The following is a 19,418-nucleotide window of genomic DNA, read 5'->3' on the forward strand; positions in this document are numbered from 1 at the left end:
AAATTTGACTTCTTGGGAAGTTTCTTCTGTCTTTTGGGAGATAACTGTGGAAGATGTGTCCTTCCTCTGGAAGTTTCTTCGTCTTCTGGAAATAATTGCGTAAGTTTATTTCCCCCTTCCAGAGGATTATACCGTCTTCTGGAAGAGCCTCCTTATCTCCCCTTCTGGAATAATCTTCCGGAAGATTATTTCGATTCATGGAAGATCTAATCTGTCTTTTCTTGAAGATGTATCCCTCCACTGGAAGAATCTATCTATCTTGGAAGATCCACCACATCTCCCCTTCTGGAATAATCTTCGTCTTCCGGAAGATGATTGCGCAATATCCTTCCAGTCTAACTTGGATATTCCTACTCTTAGGTTTTTTCGGTAAAGTCACGTAAGAAAAAAATAATACAAAATAAAATAATAATAAATGAAAATAAATCATTTTCTGATTTATTAATAAATGAAAATAAATCATTTATTTTTATTTATTTTCATTTATTATTATTTCATTTCTATTATTTTTTTACCTACGTGACTTTACCGAAAAAAAACTAAGAGTATGAATCCTTGCAGTCACAAAAGCTTCAAATCAAGAATTGGATATTCCCCTCAGCTCCCCTTCTGGAATAATCTTCCTCTTCCTCCTCCGGAAGAAGAAATCTGTCTTCCGGAAGACGCTTTCCGTCTTCCGGAAGACGCTTCCGTCTTCCGTGCGGATCGGAAGCTGGAGTATCAACATGGCGGCGGCGGCGGACGACCCGCGGGTGGAGCACGGAGACGCCCTCGAGTTCTGGCTCAGTGAGTTCGCGCCCGCTCCCTCCCCTGGCTGCTTCCCACCGTGCCCCTCTAACCCCGACTCTGCCCTGGTTGCCCCCCACCCCCATCCAACCCGCGCCTGACGCAGCCGCTGATGAAGAGGCGCGCGGCGGCGGTGGGTGGAGGGCAGGCGCCATGGGGTGTTGCGTGAAATTGTGGCGTTCCGGGTCGAGTTGAGTGGTGGCGTGTCAGTGTGGTGATGTGGTTGTGTGTGTCAGTGTGCGTGTCAGTGTGGTGATGTGGTTGTGTGTCAGTGTGTGTGACAGTGTGTTGATGTGGTTGTGTGTCAGTGTGGTGATGTGGTTGTGTGCCAGTGTGTGTGTCAGTGTGTTGATGTGGTTGTGTGTCAGTGTGTGTGACAGTGTGTTGATGTGGTTGTGTGTCAGTGTGGTGATGTGGTTGTGTGCCAGTGTTTGTGTCAGTGTGTTGATGTGGTTGTGTGTCAGTGTGGTGATGTGGTTGTGTGTCAGTGTGTTGATGTGGTTGTGTGTCAGTGTGTTGATGTGGTTGTGTGTCAGTGTGGTGATGTGGTTGTGCGTCAGTGTGGTGATGTGGTTGTGTGTCAGTGTGTGTGTCAGTGTGGTGATGTGGTTGTGTGTCAGTGTGTGTGTCAGTGTGGTGATGTGGTTGCGTGTCAGTGTGTTGATGTGGTTGTGTGTCAATGTGTTGATATGGTTGTGTGTCAGTGTGTGTGTCGGTGTGTTGATGTGGTTGTGTGTCAGTGTGTGTGTCGGTGTGTTGATGTGGTTGTGTGTCAGTGTGTGTGTCGGTGTGTTGATGTGGTTGCGTGTCAGTGTGTGTGTCAGTGTGTTGATGTGGTTGTGTGTCAGTGTGTTGATGTGGTTGTGTGCCAGTGTGTTGATGTGGTTGTGTGTCAGTGTGGTGATGTGGTTGTGCGTCAGTGTGTGTGTCAGTGTGTGTGTCAGTGTGGTGATGTGGTTGTGTGTCAGTGTGTGTGTCAGTGTGGTGATGTGGTTGTGCGTCAGTGTGTGTGTCAGTGTGTTGATGTGGTTGTGTGTCAGTGTGTGTGTCGGTGTGTTGATGTGGTTGTGTGTCAGTGTGTGTGTCGGTGTGTTGATGTGGTTGTGTGTCAGTGTGTGTGTCAGTGTGTTGTTGTGGTTGTGTGTCAGTGTGTTGATGTGGTTGTGTGTCAGTGTGGTGATGTGGTTGTGTGTCAGTGTGTGTGTCAGTGTGTTGATGTGGTTGTGTGTCAGTGTGGTGATGTGGTTGTGTGTCAGTGTGTGTGTCAGTGTGTTGATGTGGTTGTGTGTCAGTGTGGTGATGTGGTTGTGTGTCAGTGTGTTGATGTGGTTGTGTGTCAGTGTGGTGATGTGGTTGTGCGTCAGTGTGTGTGTCAGTGTGTGTGTCAGTGTGGTGATGTGGTTGTGTGTCAGTGTGTGTGTCAGTGTGGTGATGTGGTTATGTGTCAGTGTGTGTGTCAGTGTGGTGATGTGGTTGTGTGTCAGTGTGTTGATGTGGTTGTGTGTCAGTGTGGTGATGTGGTTGTGTGTCAGTGTGTTGATGTGGTTGTGTGTCAGTGTGTGTGTCAGTGTGGTGATGTGGTGGCGTGTCAGTGTGGTGATGTGGTTGTGTGTCAGTGTGTTGATGTGGTTGTGTGTCAGTGTGTGCGTCAGTGTGGTGATGTGGTTGTGTGTCAGTGTGTGCGTCAGTGTGGTGATGTGGTTGTGTGTCAGTGTGTGTGTCAGTGTGTTGATGTGGTTGTGTGTCAGTGTGTGTGTCAGTGTGTGTGTCAGTGTGGTGATGTGGTTGTGTGTCAGTGTGTGTGTCAGTGTGTGTGTCAGTGTGGGGATGTGGTTATGTGTCAGTGTGTGTGTCAGTGTGTTGATGTGGTTGTGTATCAGTGTGTGTCAGTGTGGTGATGTGGTTGTGTATCAGTGTGTGTGTCAGTGTGGTGATGTGGTTGTGTGTCAGTGTATTTGCTAGTGTGTCAGTGTGTGTGTCAGTGTATTTGCGAGTGTTTTAGTGTGTGTCTGTGTGTTTGCGTGTCGGTGTGTTTGCTAGTGTGTTCGTGTGTGTGGTCGTGTGTTGATGTGTGTGGTTAAGTTTTTAAGGATGGATGTGTTTCGGTGGTAGTTGTGTGGTTGTGTAGTTGTTTATTATTCCTCTGGGGTGTTAATTTAGGGTTTTCACTGCGGGTGTGTTTCGTTATGTGTGGTTGTTGGTACAGCAGTTGTGGCGTTGTCTTTTGGGGCTTCACGTTGCCGTGTTTGCATATTTTTGATGCTCGTGGTGGTTGTTTTGGTGGTGGTTTTGGTGGTGGTGGTGTGTCCGCGTCATTTTGTATCTTGGTACTGTATTTAACATTGTTTGTATAACGTTATAGTGATGGTGGTGTGGTTGTGTTTACGTGTGTGTGTATTTTAAGTTTGTATTTCATGCGTTAGGATCGTGGCATGCGATGGAGCTCGAGAGAGAGAGACACGGTCGGGCCCAGGGCTACAACGTTTCAGAGTGGTTGTGTGTAATCGTTGTGTTTGAGTGGTTATGTTCGAGCTGTTGTGTTTCACGGTGTGGTGATTCTGTTCATAGTGGTTGTGTTTTGTTGTTATTTGTGGTGTGTTTTTTTTGCAGCAGTACTGTATGGGCGCAGTGGTGGGCGAGATGTTTACTACCTCGCCTGGTATACAGGAGGTCGTCGGTTCGATCCCTAACCCTGACGCCTGTTCTATATTTGGAGTTTACATGTCTGTCTCTCATCATCATCACGGTGGCTAAGAGACGTTAACTACCTCGCCTGGTATATAGGAGTGCGTGGGTTCGCAATCCTGACGCCTACTGTATATTTGGAGTTGCGTGCCTCTCTCTCCCCGTGTCATCCGGCTTTCCCCTCTACATTTAGAAACATGCATTTAGCGTATTTGGTTGATCTCCATTTCCACATATAAGCCACTTTATTGAGCTTTCATTTGTGGCCAGATTACTTCTGAAAAAGTGCTATATAGCTCAGTGGGCCTTACCTGGTAAAATAAAAAAGTAGTTTTTTTTTTAGTACGGTCTGAGTGGTTGTAGGTCATGTCGCCTTTGGGAGGCGGGGTTGTGTTTGTGAGAGTTGGGTTCCTATCTTGTGTTGACGTATGTTATGGGTGTTGTGTTCCAATGTGGTCGTGTACCATTGTTGTGTTCCAGGGATTGTGCTTCATGGGGTTATGCGGTTCAAGGTGTTTGCATTTCGTGTTGGCATGTAACGTTTTGAAATTTCAGAGTTGGTGGTAGTGTTTGTGAGCGATGTTGCCAGTACGGTTGAGTGGGTTTCAGAGAGTGATGGGCATTTGCACAAATTCGGCAACGTCTCAGTGTCAACTTAAAAAAAAAATGATATGAGGTGTAATTGCGACAGTAATTATTGGCTTTTTTTCAAATCAAATATGGCTTATTTATGCAATGAAGCAATGCTTTGACACGTACATGAAATTAAACGCGCCATCGCCATCCCAGCGTGGATGAAAAAGCCAGTTTGTCTGAGCGCGTCCGACACCCGTGTATTTCATGAGCATTTTGAACCTTTTTAGGTAAGGTGTACAAACGATGGCGATCTGAATCACAGTCCTCATTGGTTGAAACGCTATACCCAACTAAAAAGTCACTTTGTAGTTGTGCGCACAACGATTTACCCACGTCTGTAAGTGTCTAAAATGCATGTCCGAGATCGTGAAACTGCCGCGATGTCTGCAGCGAGTTTGTGATTGATATCTCAAGTTGTCAATATGGCCACGTTCCTTGATGCGGTTCTAGCTTTGGAGCGTGGAGTTTGTGAATGAGGAAGAGAGGCTGTCGAGACAAAAAGAGTACCTTGTAAAGGAGACCTGTTACTTCTCTGTGCTTTCCTCGACATGGACATCTATTTATAACCACCTGCCAAGCATCACTTGGCCACATCATCGCATGGCTGGAGCAGTAATTGGCGAAGAGAGGGGTCTTCAAACCACCCCGTGGGCTCGGTTGCATTTGGTGAAATATTGACAAGAACTTTTACACGGCAACAATACGTTGGCCAAGTAAGGACGCAGCAGACTTCACTTGGTAAAGCATGAGCTAGGCCGCATTGATTTTGAAAACCTGTAGACCCGAGTATTGAAGTGTACGATACTTTTATTAATGTGTCGGTTTTGACGGTCGTGCTGTGTTTTCTGGTTGTACCGTGTGTCGTTCGGCATGATGTCCGCCATTTCTCTCCACGCGATTGAGTGGCTCCCAGCACGTGGAGGGAAATGTCAGACATCAATCCAAATAACACGGTACAACCCGGCAACACGTCGCAGATCCACATAAATTGTATATCACTGCAGCAGGTGATCCATGTCAGGATGCCTAGGGGGATTGTTCCTCAAGAACCAGGCTCCTGACCTTGGGAAAAGCCAATCGCCGGTTCTCAGGAGGCACTTTGTCACCCACAAATTAATCCGCTCTTCGTTCACCCTCGATGCCCAATGCCGTAGTCTTCTTTCGTATGGTTGATGTAGATGCAGAGCAACAACTACAACTTCACATTCAGGTGGTCAAGCCAGATAACCGCGTCGGGGGGCAGCGGCGTGTATTGCTGTGGTGTCTCCTTCGTATTTGTGGATCAGGGCATTGCGTCGTTATATACCGGATTGTTCACACAGCTCGGCTCGCCCGTCATGTGGCCACCGTTAACATCAACGAGAATAGAGAAAAGAATGACGCGACTTATGCAACGTGACGTTGTCGCGGCGAGAAGATGGTTGAACCTGCCTGGGGCTCCTGGTATATCGCCGACTCTTGCGAGAGATGCTCGCCGCGTACGAAAGAAGGCGTGAGCGCGCCGTACAGTGCCCCTTCAGCAAGCATCGCCCCCGCTTCTGAACCGCTCTGTCCATTTTTTGTCTTGAGCCCTGGGCAGGAAGAGTGGTTTGCAGGGGACTTTTTTTCTCTCTCTTTCTCTCTGAAAGGAATGCAGAAACACAGCTGTCTGTCAGTTTTGTTTGCACTCGGTGGAGTTGGAAACGCTGTGTAAAGCACAGCAAGAAAAGGAGTTTTTTTTTTACTTGAAACGTTTGAGTTATTTTTAATCAAGGAACCACAGATTATCGGAAAAATCCTCACGAAACGGAACTTAAAGCCACCTCCGGATCCATAGACCGCTCACAGATGTTTGCCAGTAACTTTAGTGAACATGAGCTGTCAAGTTCACATGATCTGTCATGAGCACGTCTAATCAATTATACAACCATGGCTGGAAAGGAACTCTCCAACACCCCTTAGCGCGACAACTTCCATGGCAATGGCACTGGGCCCTCCGACGTGTGTTCGGGTTGTTACCACGCGTTGTCCAGCAGGTTGAAGCGAAACGTTGGACATCACGCCAAACAACGCGGAACAACGTGAAGACACATCGGAGAGCCCTGCAGCACAACTTGAAAAACTTAGCAGTAATGGCACCATGCCCTCTTGGCTGGGCCCTGGCAATGAGGTTGCATTGATTTTTTTTGTTTACTCTCATCACTGGAGTGCGACATGTGGCCACACTCGAGGGCCGCGTGTGAAGCCCTTCACTGTTTTCAGGAATGCGCTAATTAAAGGGTGGGAGAATAGATGGGTCATTCGGCACGTTCTGACAAACATGCACACGAGCTTGCCTGGCACCCACCAAGCAAATGAAACGCCACCATGTGAGATGAACTGTGCAGGGTGGGCGGGAAGCCCCCCAATAATACCCCTGTCTGGTTCCACTTTTCTAGACTCGAAGAGATTAAGGGTGTAGGGACTTCACAGCCACCCTGTGAATGTGAAGCATAGCATGTTCACGATGGCCATATTATGATTCGCTTTCCCTCTCCTTGCGACATAATACATTCTCATTATTTGTGTTGGGGGTCGGGCGTCATCATATCCCTCGCGAAGATGATCCAATATGGAGAAAACTTGAGTGTAAAGTTGTGCTGCTATTCAGAACTATTGAAAACTGGCCAAATCGATCAAAGCGTTTCCCAAAACCTGGAGCCAAAAACCAGTGCTAGAAGGACTTTACTCACAAAACCGGCCCTCCCAGGCAGGGCCGCAATCCGGGCCGCGTTGTTTTTTGTGGCCTAAGGTCATAAGCTACTTCCTGTGCGCATGGCGTGAGCGCTACCGTTACTGTCTCTAATTCATCGCTTCTGGGGGATAATCCTGTGTTGGAAAGTGTCACGTGATCCATGGCGCACACATGTTTCGCCTTCCATGTTTTGTAATTTGGTGTTCTTGTTTGCAGTGCCTCACTCATGTTTGTCTCATTTGCTCACTTCGTCCGTTAGCCGAAGCCGTAACCTTAGCATACCTGTAATAGCTTTCATTATAATAGCTGCGGCGAACACTTTTATTGAACCTTCATAAAATATATTTTTAAATAGAGAGTATTAAAATGCAGATAAACACAATTGTAAACAGTTTTTAAGTTGATATCAATTACAGTTATTTGTATGCTGTAAATGTAGTACCGTATAATTTGTATAGAATTTGTGTACATTGTAAATTAATCATTTCTCACGCACAGGATTTATGCGTGTGTCGCGAGTATAAGAACTAATTAATCGACGAGTTGTTACGTGCCTAGTTCAGTTGCTTCAGATGTTGCTATGAAGATGGACGATTGCACGAAACCTGGCCTGTTATATACTTTTCCATTTTAGGCAGTGTTATCGACAAATGTGTTGAGTGTTTTTTTAGTTGACGAAAACGTTTGCTCTGTCTCCCCTTCAGACAAGGCCACCAACCCCCTGAACAAGAAGGAGGAATGGGAGGACATCATGGGATTCTGCAACAAAGTCAACCTGGAGCTGGAAGGGTGAGCCCTCTCTGGTTTCTCGCGCTCTCCGTGCACAGCCAACTGTCCCGGCGATCAGCGAACCGCCCCGTAGTTGGGCCCGCACCAGTTCAACACCAAGACGCAGCCCGTTGACGATGAACAACGCTGGATATTTCCAGCGGATTTCGTTATCCACTTTCGTACCTGGAATGGCTCCGAAAGCCGCTCTGGAAAAACATTTGTTGCTTTAAAAATCAAAATAGTCACTAGATCACTAAGTTTGGCAACACTGCACTCCCCCGGCACCCACTCCGCCTACCCCCCCCCCACCCCCCGCGCTCCTTGCATGTTCCACAGGCCTCTGCACGCCACGCGTCTCCTCAGTCACAAGATCCAGTCCCCGCAGGAGTGGGAGGCCATGCAGAGTCTGACGGTGAGCGGCGCAGAGACGATGGGGAGAGACCTGTCCGACGATGAGCAAGCGAACGTACCCGGAGCGTTCACGACAGTCTCCCACTCGAGCTCCTAGGCTCTCATTCAAGCCTTAGGCATAGTCGTGAACCTTACAAAATCATAACCGTGAGCCCTACCCTTATCAAAGCTTTAACCTTATTAGTCATTAACAATATACCAGACTTATACCTAACCAGAGCCATTACCTCCAGTCAATCCTGAAACCTAACCATAACCTTAACCCATACTTTGACCTTAATCCTAATCGGGGTCAATCGCCTAATCTTCGCCTTAAACCAAATTCTAACCATAGGCTGTAACCTTAGTTGTTACCCTAACTCGAGCCCGAACTAGTAACCCAAAACCCAAAGCCTGTCTCTTAACCCTAACCCTTAATCTCTAACCCTCTGTGTATGAGGGCAGGTGCTGGAGGCCTGCATGCGCAACTGTGGCAAGCGTTTCCACGACGAGGTGGGCAAGTACCGCTTCCTTAACGAGCTCATCAAGGTGCTGTCGCCGAAGGTGTGTGCCCCCCCACACGGATAATATTGCGAGGTGCTGGCAGGGGAGGGGGGGAGAATTTCACAAACCCTCTCACCAACGTGTAGTAACTCGGAGTGGACTAGCCGATCAGACTAAGAGAATGGCCGCATGAAATCCATCGACTTGGCGAGAATTCCACAGGTTTGCGGTTCACTCGACGAAAAGACTACGACTAAAATAATTTTGTTTAAATGTTGACAACATTGACTGCACAGCGCTGAAGACTGTGCCCTCGCCCAGCGGACTAACGTCGCGATCCTCGATTTGCACTGCACGCAGTACCTGGGCTCTCGCTCGCCGGAGAAGGTGAAGAGCAAGATAGTGGAGCTGATGTACAGCTGGACCGTGGGCATCCCCGACGAGACCAAGATCCAGGACGCGTACCACATGCTCAAGGGCCAGGGTAGCCATTGCGCCCCAATCCCCCCCCCCCCGGACCCCCCCTCCCTATCCCCCCCTCTCCCCCGCCTCCACATTGCCCCCACTCCCCGTGTCGTCTCTGTGTCCTGCTATGTATGCGTGTGTATGTATGTGTCTCGGGGAGCAGTAGTTTAGTGGTTAGCCGGCGACCCGTGTTCGATTCCCGCTCACGGCCAACACCTAGGCCTCCCCTCGGCTGATTCAGCCTCAAATGAGTACCTGGTGCGGTTTGTAAACATCGCTGGCCACCCACCCCCTTGTGTACCGTGCTGGCCTTCATAGGTGCTACTCGCTAACAGCACTTTCCCCGACAGTCTGTTAAGGCTACACGGGGGATCTTTGTCTCTGTTTTGTGTGTCTCGTGCAAATACGTCTTGTTGTTTGCGCGTTTGATGGTGAGAGTTTTTTGTCGGCGCTCGAGTCTCCCTCTGTTTCTTTATCTTTGTTGTGAATGTGCATACATGTGGTGGTGTGCCAGAAAAAAATGGTTTGTGCGGTTGGGTTGTCGCTGCATTGTTGAATGATTGGTCTGGTCGAATCGTTGTGGGAGAGCAGGGTGGGTGTGGGTGTCAGGAAAACGAGTGGCTATTATGGCTGGGTGTGAGGGTGAGTGGATATCTGTCTTGTGTGTCCCTTTCAGCGGGTATCAGTGAGAGTGACTTTTCGCTTGTGGTTCATTGTAAAATGTTAAAAAGCAAATTCGACGTGCGTATCTATGATGAACTTCTTTCGCACCGTACGTGGCCAACCGTGCTAATCGGAGGTGCGGATATTGATATTTTATAGTGAGTGACCGTGAGCGGTTGTTAGTCAGACACGAAGCCACTCCCTTTGACCTTGCGGGTTGCAGGCATCGTGAAGGCCGACCCCAAGCTGAGCGAGGACAACATCCGCTACATCGTGCCGCCCCCTCCACCCCGCCATGACAACACCCTCTTCGAAGACGAGGAGAAATCCAAGGTACTGCTGCCCCCAGTCATTTGACACAGTGAGAACCTCTCCGTCCTCATCGCAACAGTGTCAGCTATTGCATCATATGTCTGTCGTTGCTTAACGCCACCTTAATCATCTTAATCGTACGACAACAGTTTAGCGTCTAAATGCAAGGGCATCTCAAGACACTTACAAACATCGGGGGAACATGGGGAGAGAGAGGAGAGCGAGAGAAAAACCGCAGAACAGACCGGGACGAAGAATCCGTGGCCCAGCACCAACAACGACAATAAGCCCCAGGGACAGCCGGGGCAGCCAGGGATGGGTGGGAGAGGTCAGGCAAAGGTCAAGATTCAGCGTTGGAGGTAAAGCTAAGCGATGTGAGGGAAAACCGCAACGCACGAGGTGGGGAGAAAAATAAAAAAAGTGCAAATAAAAGAGATGGAGGCAGAGAGGGAGAGGACAGTGTTTGTCATCGTTCTTACCATTGCTGTTGTTTTCGCCGGGTTGCGTCTGTCCCGTCCGTGCCACCGTCGTGGCAGCTGCTTGCGCGGCTGCTGAAGAGCACACACCCCGAGGACCTGGAGGCGGCCAACCGGCTCATCAAGACCGTCGTGAAGGAGGTGCGGCCAAGGCGGGGCCCCCGCACCACACCGCAGTGCACGGGGCCTGCTAAAATAGCCACAGCCACAGTTGGTGCCATACAGTCACGTGGGGTTAATCTTGCATCCATCCGTTGGCTCGCTTCTCAGACACTGTGAAGCGTTTTCTAAGTTTGCAGCAGTTCATGCTTTTAGTGTTTCTCCAGTAACGTACCTATGCACGGTGGCGTAACTGAAATTGTCTGTGGACGTTCACACAATCTGATCTTTTCACATGTGACATATCAGCCTATATCAGCCCGCAGAAAATCAGATATGCATAATAAAGGTTTTTTGCGTTGGCGATTTGTCAGAATTGTGAAGAAGTCTTCCGAAGAAAGACATGGTGCGTATAAATCGCCTGAAGCTGGTTGTTATCACCAGCGAAACGTACTCAAATTGTAAATGTTGTGGGTTTACTCTCCAACACACAACCGGCGTATTGTAACGAATTGGCACGTTTTGTTCACGTGACAAACCCTTACTAAATTGGCCGTGTCGGGTTGTGCTGGGTTCACGGCACGTTAATATTTACGCGATCTAACCCACAAAAAACCTTTATTATGGATAATATTGGTCCCGAAAGCCTACGCGTTAAAATCAGATACTGCGCGATGGCGTGCTGGGTTTAACGTCAACGGGGGTGGCGTGTGTAGGACCAAGCCAAGATGGAGCGTGTGGCCAAACGTATCAACGCGCTGGAGGAGGTGGAGAAGAGCGTCCGGCAGCTGCGCGAGCTGGTGGCAGGAACACCGGCGCGGCGGCGGCAACACCACCACCTCCGCGGCGGACGGCGCCAGCATCTCGGCGAGTCGTGCTCCGTGACGCGGCTCCCAACGTCGCGGCTTTCCCATCCAGTGCCCACGCTTAAAAGTTCGATGGGGGCCCAAGGATGTTGTAGTTTTGGCAGCCCGTATTCGTGTATATTCCACGACTTCTCTTTCCCCCACTGCGGTGGTTCCCAACCTCTCTGGACCCGCCGTCCACTGTCAGACCTCCAAAATGTTCACGGACCACCATGCACCAATATCACTCTCAAACACTTTATACTCCTTTTAATGAAGGTGTCTGCAACAATTCCTCGATGCCGCTCCCCGTGGCCTAGCAAGTATTCCCATTTTTGAGGGCTCTTCAAAATCTCGAGGCCCTGCGTGATTCCAGCCCTTGCTTGCGGTGGGGGCGTCGCCTCCTCGCTGCTCAGACCCCGGCTCCGTGGGTTGACGCAGCGATGGCGGCGTTGTTTCTCGGCGTGCAGGAGGCGTACAGGAGGTGTGAGCGGATGAGGCCCACGCTCTTCAAGCTGGCGAGCGACACCGAGGACAACGAGGACGCCCTCGGTGAGCGGCGGCGCCGCGGCCTCTGACTCGTGTCACCCCGCAAGGGTTTACTCCGGGTCCTCCGGTTTTTCCCCTCCGCATTTAGAATCAACATGTGTTCAAGAGTATTTGGCTGATAATTGGTTTTTTACCCTTCTATCTGGCAACAAAACTGACACCTTTTTACAAGGAGTCATGTTTGCATAGACCGCAATACCTGCGATCATAATGCAAACAAAATACATAACTCTGATAATGTGCACTGTCCTTGAAGTTGATTGGTCCACACCCGAGACAGCTTTCCTTAGAGCCTAGTCTCACATGGGTTGGACCAGATGACGCCAAAAGGCACAGTTTTGTTTGTATTATGACTGCAGGTATTGCGGTCTATGCAAACATGACTCCTTGTAAAAAGGTGTCAGTTTTGTTGCCAGATAGAAGGGTAAAAAAACAATTATCATATTTTTACTGGCAAATGAGGTTCCCATGGAGTATTTGGCTGCTTTAAATCTCCACATGAGAAGCCACTTCGTTGAGCTATCATTTGTGGCCAAGTCGCTTCTGAAAAAGAGCTATGTAGCTCAGTGGGCCTTTCCTGGTAAAATAAACAAATAGTCTAGTTTAGGTAGCCCTCGTGTGGCCGTGGGCTGTACAGCAAGATGCGTACTTATTTGCTGTGTAGTTTGCTGTGCGCTGCTTTGTCGTGTGCTGCGTGGTGTGTGCCGCCCACGCTACGTGCTGCGTGCTACTCGACAGCGAGGGCAATATTGTAGTTGCTCAGGGACGGTGGTGACGCAGTCGCGTTGACGTTTGCCGTGGCCCAAGACCTTCTAACTGTGCTCCACGCGTCTCTCATTCTCGTCCCGGTCCCCCCTCGCCCTCTCCGCTCATCGCAAGCCGACATCCTGCGAGCGAACGACGAGCTCACGAGCGTGATGGAGACGTACAAGTCCGAGGTGGAGAGGCTCTCGACGGTCAATGGCATGTCCAGCCCCACGGCAGCCCCCACCAAGGGTGGGTGCACTCACGCACGCACGCGCATATGCGTGCTTAATTCATTATTATTAATAATCATGCCCAGCCCTTTTGTAAGTCTGCTGCTGGATCAGGGCTTCATCATTCCGTGCAGGCAGTGAGCGTTGTTTGACATACTTCATCACACTGGTCATAAGTGCAGCTTTGTGAAGGTGGGGTGCATATAGAAGAATAAGACTAATAATGGGTGTCCTGCACTGCCCTCTACTGCCCACAGTGCCTAACTTCAACTGTTGTATCCATGGAGGTCACAATTGTAAGCGCTCTCGAGGCTCAAACCTGAAAAGCATCGTATGCTTACCTGGTTTCCGGCCAGTTGGACAATCGAGACAGAACACAGAAAACACACGATTCGGACCCTAACTGTGACAATCCAGGGAGGTGATTCACTGCGTGCCTATGCACCGCAGAGCCAGCCAAAGGGCTTTGACTCCTGCGTTTGCGATTGAAAGGCAGGCTGCAAGAGAGCCCGTACCGTTTGTCCGTCAACCCTAGCAGGTGCTCGCGAACACCACGTGCCTCTGCTGTACTGTCCAGGCCTGCAAGAGTACATGCGTGTGTGTGTCGTGTGTCGTGAGTTAGCCGTGAGTTTGTTTCCCAATCACTGCTTACGCCATTGGCGAGTGATATTTGAACCAATCCCGAGTCTCCCCTCGAACAACTCTGCCTTTAAATGAGTACAGTAAAACCTTGGATTGCGAGCATAATTCGTTCCGGAAACGTGTTTGTAATCCAAAGCACTCGTATATCAGTTGTGATCACGTGATGCTCGGCAGACAAAGCGTATACGTACTACTCGTATTGCAAGACCTCGTTCGTTTATCAAATTAATATTTATTTAAAATGTTGCTCGTCGTGCAAAACACTCGCAGACCAAGTTACTCGCAATCCAAGGTTTTACTGTACCTGGTTTGGTTTGTAAATACGAGCGCTGGGGAGGCAATGGTGGCCGAGCGTGGTGTTATTCACACCCCGCGTTCAATAGCGAATAATTATTCGCTATTGGGTGGGGTGTGAATAATTATTCGCTATTGGTGTTCAATAGCTGCCTGCTCACAGCACTTGTCTCAAGTCTGTAAGGTTACACAGGCTCCTCCCCCCCCCTCCTCAGCTATATAATGCCTTGTCACAGCCATCTCTTTGGCATACTTCAGCGATTGTTTTCGTTGTGGTTGTCCCCACCTGATGACGGACACTTGTGTTGCGCCCGAAACGTCGTGATTTAATTTAGTTACTTTTAATATTATTTTCACCTACGTGACTTTACCGAAAGAACCAAAGAGTATGGTTACACAGGGAGTCTGTCTCTGCATGTGTAGGTGGTACCTCATCCCTGATCGAGCTGGCGGGGCTGGAGGTGGCAGCGTCGCCAGCGGCTACTCTCCTGGATGACGAGCTCATGTCCCTGAGTACGCAGATGTGTACCAATGCCATCACCACCATCATTGCTACCATCACCACCAGCACTGTCACCATATTCATCGCCACAACCGGCACTATCATCACCAGCACCACAAACATTAGCACCACGATCACCACTGTCTATGCCAGCACTAGCACCAGCAGCATCACCAGTACCAGTAGCACCACCAGCCCCGCCACCACCAGCAGCACCACCAGCAGCACTATCAGCGCCAGCACTAGCACCATCACCTCCAGTACCACAACCTCCAGCACCATCATCAACACTACTATAAACACCATGACCACCACAATCGCCAAATCACGTTGACAGGGTGCGTTTTCGTGTGTGTTCCAGACCTCACAGACGCGACTCAGACCTCCGCCGCACCCACGCCGCTTAACTGGACTTCATTCCAGGTCAGCGTGAGACTCCCGAGAATATGGAGCGATTTAAATCGACGCAAGCGCGAGATCAATTGTTGCATCGCAAGACCCGTGAGAGGGTGGCGGCAGCTTGGGAGGTCTGTATCCATCGGCGGATAGATCACGGCTGATGATGACAATGACGACGACGAGCTGTCACTCGAGCGCCACGACGGCGCTTCAAACGCCGGGCAGCTCGTGACACAGCACGCGCACACGCGCGCACAACCCCGAAACCATGCGCTGCTTGTTGGGTTGAGAATTCCTTTAATCGGCCGTGATCGATCCGCTTCTGGATACAGCGACCAGTGGTGCGTCTGAGGGACCCCGTGTGTGAAGAAGTGGTGCTGTGCCCCCCTTTGCGCGTGCGGTGGGTGTCGCGCGCGAGTGATCCTGCAGTCGCCGACCTCTTCTCCCCCGGTGTCTCACAGTTGGGCTCGGCGCTGATGGACGGCGCCACTCTCTCCGTCACGGCGGGGACGCCGGCGGAGGCGGCGCCGGTGGCGCCAGCCCCTGTGGGCGGCCTGCAGGAGCTGGAGCAGATCGGCAAGTCCCTGCTGCAGCAGGCGTTGCCTCCCGGCACGCAGCAGGTCAAGTGGTAATGCCCCAACTATGCACACCAAAGACAAATTTCCCCCGTATAGCCTTTTACAGACTGTTGGGGCAAGTGCTGTTAGCGAGTAGCACCTATGAAGGCCGAAAGGGCACACGAGGGGGTGGGTGGCCAGCACCACACCCGGCCGCGTTATGTTTCCCGAGTAGTGACATGTACACATCGCACCAGGTACTCATTAGAGGCTGAATCGACCTAGGGAAGGCCCAGGACCAGTTCAGATAGTCACCGTTGTTGGCCGTGAGCAGGAATCGAACTCGGGTTGTTGGGTTTGTAGCGCAGCGCGCTGTTATACTACCGCTCCCTACACTATGCGCAACACGCACACTCGTGTGTGAGATAGTACAAATATTTATTAGAGCTGGGCTATGCAATGAGTTAAATAATTGATTACTCTACCGATTACGAGTTCGATTTCTGAATCGGGATTACACAAAAATAGTTTGGGGAACAAAAAGTCACATGATCACACGTATGGCACTGGACGGGAGTTGACGGGTAGGGCATGGTGACGTCACCAACATTACAGTCACGTCACGCTGGCTGTGGCCTTCGGGAGGCAAAATGGTCGGGGCTGCTGCCATTTGAAAAGGAGACCGTGAGTGATCGACTTAAAAAAAGCAGTCGATTACAATTGGTTTCGTCAATTGATCGACCAATCACGTCGCAGCTCTGCAGCTTGTGTTTTTTTTCTCCCCTTTCCCTCGCCTCCGCTGCAGGGCATCCACGGCCCCTAAGCAGACGCTACGAGAGCTCCAGCAGAGCAAAATGGAGACGGCGCCTAAAGGGGCGGCACCTGTGACCCCCGTGGGGTCGTCGTCCGTCCCGACTCCCGCCGCCGCCGCCGGCGGCTTGCTTGGTGGGGGTCTCCCCCTAGCGGCCTCCCCGAGCTCCTCCTTCGCTGCCGCCCCGTCATCGTCCGTCTCCACCTCGCTCCTCACCCCCGCGGTCGCCACGCCGCCCACCTCGCTCGCCTCTCACACGGCGTCCAGCCCGGCGAGGCCCGGCGGCCCGGCCGGACAGGCCGACATCTCCCTGACCAATGTGTTCGTGCCGCTCGACTCCATCAAGCCCAGTGAGTGGTGGCAGTGGTGGTGCCGGCTGTCACATCTTCAAGTTCAGCTACCAGTTCTTGTCGAAGTTTTGGTCTACGTCAACCAGTGGAATGTTAGTCAAGTCCTCGTTTGTGGATTTCATTCAGTCTAGCTAACTAAAACAATAAAAAAAACACATTTCGTACACTCTTGGTTTTTAAATGTTCGATGTTCAGTTTAGCCTAATTTTTACTCGCCAGGATTAATGAGGCCAACCAATCGGTGAACTCCGTCTTTTAATATTACATTTGTAGTTCATTATCATGTCATCCTCGTCCTCGGCACACTGCTGCCTCTAATAACGTCACTAAATTATTCTAATCTACTTCATTCAGATTTTTAGTTTCGTCTTTGTGATACGTTCATGTTTCCATCTTTGGTGGGTAGTCATCGTCGTCATCGTTGACAACTTGATCCACTCATTGTCCTAGCTCTCCTCCTGGCATATGACACGGGCCCCAAAGCGGTGCCTTGTGCAAGTGGCTGCGCGTGTTTTGTGTGCCCATCCGTTTGTGCCCGTTCACGTCCGTGTGCGCGTCCCTGTGCGCAGGCAACGCCGCCCCCATCACCGCGTACGACCGCCACGGCCTGCGCGTGCTGCTGCATTTCTCGCGGGGCTGCCCCCCTGGCCGGCCGGACGTGCTGGTCGTGGTACTGTCTGTGATCAGCACGGCGCCCCAGCCCATCTCCGGCCTGCTGTTCCAGGCGGCCGTCCCCAAGGTGTGCCCACGTTGGTACTCCGCTTTGCGCCCCCTTTCACGGCAGCGTCTCGATTTTTATTTTCTTTCAGCCAAATCGCCCTGAATATGCTCCCCCGATCTCCTGAGATCTTGGAGAGCAAAGTGGAGTTCAGCCTTGGTTAGTGCCTGGACGAAAGACAGCCTGGGAATATCAGGTGTGAACTACCTGTGAGGTGGACTAGATGGCAGTAGAGCAGAGGCTTGAGAATTACCACCCCCTTATACGTGCGGTGGGTTTACTCCAGGTACTGTGGTTTCCTTAAACAATCATTATTGTGACTCGGTTAAGCTTTCCTCAGTTAACGACATTACGCCGCAGTGATGGGATTATTCTTCTCAGCAATTGTTCTCAGGCTGTGCACAGAACGAAGCATTTTATTTTTCAGACCTCGATACCGCTCATTTTGCTCTGCTGGAGCTCTCGATTAATTAACTCATCTGATTCTGAGGGCACCACGGTGGCAAGATGTTAACTACCTCACCTGTGGGTTCGATTCCGTCTCTAACGCCTGTCTATTTGTAGTTTGCATGTCCTATCTGTGGTCGCGTGGATTTTTCTCATTTAGAAACATGTATTTAGAACATTTGGCTGCTATACATTTCCACATAAGCCACTTTGATGAGCTATCATTTGTGGCGAGGTTGCTTCTGAAAAAAGAGCTATGTAGCTCGGTGGGCCTTAGCTGGTAAAATAAATAAAATCAGTTCATAGTTAAGCTTCAGTCGTTTCTCTGAGCAGATCTGCTGAAACGTGTGCGTGCCTGTGCGCGTGTGTGCGTGCAGAATATGCGTGTGAAGCTGCAACCAGCATCCGGCACGGAGCTCCCAGGGTTCAACCCCCTGCAGCCACCGGCGGCCGTTACCCAAGTCATGCTGCTCGCAAACCCCAACAAGGTAGTAGCCGCCCTGCCACGGCCCGCGGGACACCCTCCCTTCACCCTCGTAGCTCCTCTCTCGCCCTTGCACCTTTAACTCCGGTGCCTCCGCTTTGATCCCGCATCCCAGGAGAAGGTGCGCCTGCGTTTCCGGTTGGCGTTCACGCTCGGCGAGGAGGTGTTCAGCGAGGTCGGAGAGGTGGTGGACTTCCCGCCGGCGGAGAGCTGGAGCAGCCTGTAGAGCCCCCCCCTCCCCGACTCGTCGTGTTCTACCACGCCATTCGTGGCGGCGGCGGCGGCTCAACCCGTCCACCCAGAGGCGTCGCAGCGCCCCTTGTCAAGTCTGCCCGCTCGAGAGGGCCGTGCAGCATCCACCAAACGACTTTAAACAGCAATGGGGCATCGCTGTTTCCTGCCTGGGAGACGCCGGTCTCTTGTAGCCCCACTGCACGGGGCAGTGGGGGAGGTAGTTCACACCGGTAGTTCACGCCTGCCGCTCGGCAGCAATTTCGCTGAACGGCGCAAGCCTCGGTGCTTGCCGTGCTGTTCCCTGTGTGTGCGTGCTTTGCAGTGAGTGTTAGCGTTCCTTCTCTGCAGCGGAAGCTGCTGCTGTTCGTGGCATTGGCTGCCACGCGCGTCGGCGAAACGCGGCAAATAACGCGAGGTTTATTTTTTTTGTTTCTTCGTAAACGGCAATATGTAAGGAGTGAGCAGCCAGCCCCGTTCCTTCCGATGGGGCCCCTCTGGCCGGGCTGCGAGGATGTTGGCGACACGCCGAGGTTCGGAGGCACCTGGGGGGCGAAACCGGGACTCTCCCAAAACTCTGAACATGTAGAAACCACAGGATTCTTTCCACAAGACTCGGCATCTCTTTACAAATCGCTCGCCCAATGGGCACCATTGGCCATGATGGATCGTGACCCTGCCTTTGTTCCCTCTTCCCCACCCGGCTGTACGCCTCGCACCTCTGCCCCTATTGCACATGAAGAGGTGGAGAAGGCAATTGCTGTTGTGAGGAGGGAGATGTTGGGGAGATCTTGGGGAGCGTGGGTTCGGGGCTGGTGGAGGGTGATGTCTGTACAGAGTCGCTGCCCTCCGTGCTCGGTCGCTTCCACTCGTGCAGCCTCTTGGGAGTTTGTGCGGGGGGGGGGGTGGTGGGTTGGTGGGGGGGGGTTGTCGTGGCGATTACGTCAGACGGCCGAGGTAACCTGCACGCCATTGGCTGCACTACCATTGGCTGCACTACCATTGGGCTGACAGTGTTTCGAGTGTCCACCAGTAGACAGCAGCGGACGCCTGCAGGCCCGAGGATAGCCGTGCGCTGCACGCGATCGCTGCACACGATCGCTGCACACAAT

At 51.2% G+C, this 19,418-nt stretch overlaps 1 protein-coding gene across 1 annotated transcript; it reads left to right on the forward strand.

Moving 5' to 3' along the window:
- Nucleotides 1-697: 697 nt before the first annotated feature.
- On the forward strand, nt 698-19,414 carry LOC133340580 (ADP-ribosylation factor-binding protein GGA1-like). Its single transcript, XM_061548922.1, is given in 18 exon segments — nt 698-786; nt 7,525-7,609; nt 7,928-8,003; nt 8,447-8,545; nt 8,846-8,969; nt 9,837-9,946; nt 10,462-10,542; nt 11,217-11,306; nt 11,308-11,367; nt 11,816-11,897; nt 12,774-12,890; nt 14,231-14,320; nt 14,671-14,732; nt 15,170-15,336; nt 16,071-16,426; nt 16,996-17,165; nt 17,969-18,079; nt 18,191-19,414. Coding segments are annotated over 18 exon segments (2,052 nt in total). The 5' UTR covers nt 698-725; the 3' UTR covers nt 18,302-19,414.
- Nucleotides 19,415-19,418: the final 4 nt, after the last annotated feature.

This window comes from Lethenteron reissneri, chromosome 10 (genome assembly GCF_015708825.2).
Source record: "Lethenteron reissneri isolate LAM-NWPU_2019-01 chromosome 10, ASM1570882v1, whole genome shotgun sequence".
In the NCBI taxonomy this organism is placed as follows: Eukaryota; Metazoa; Chordata; class Hyperoartia; order Petromyzontiformes; family Petromyzontidae; genus Lethenteron; species Lethenteron reissneri.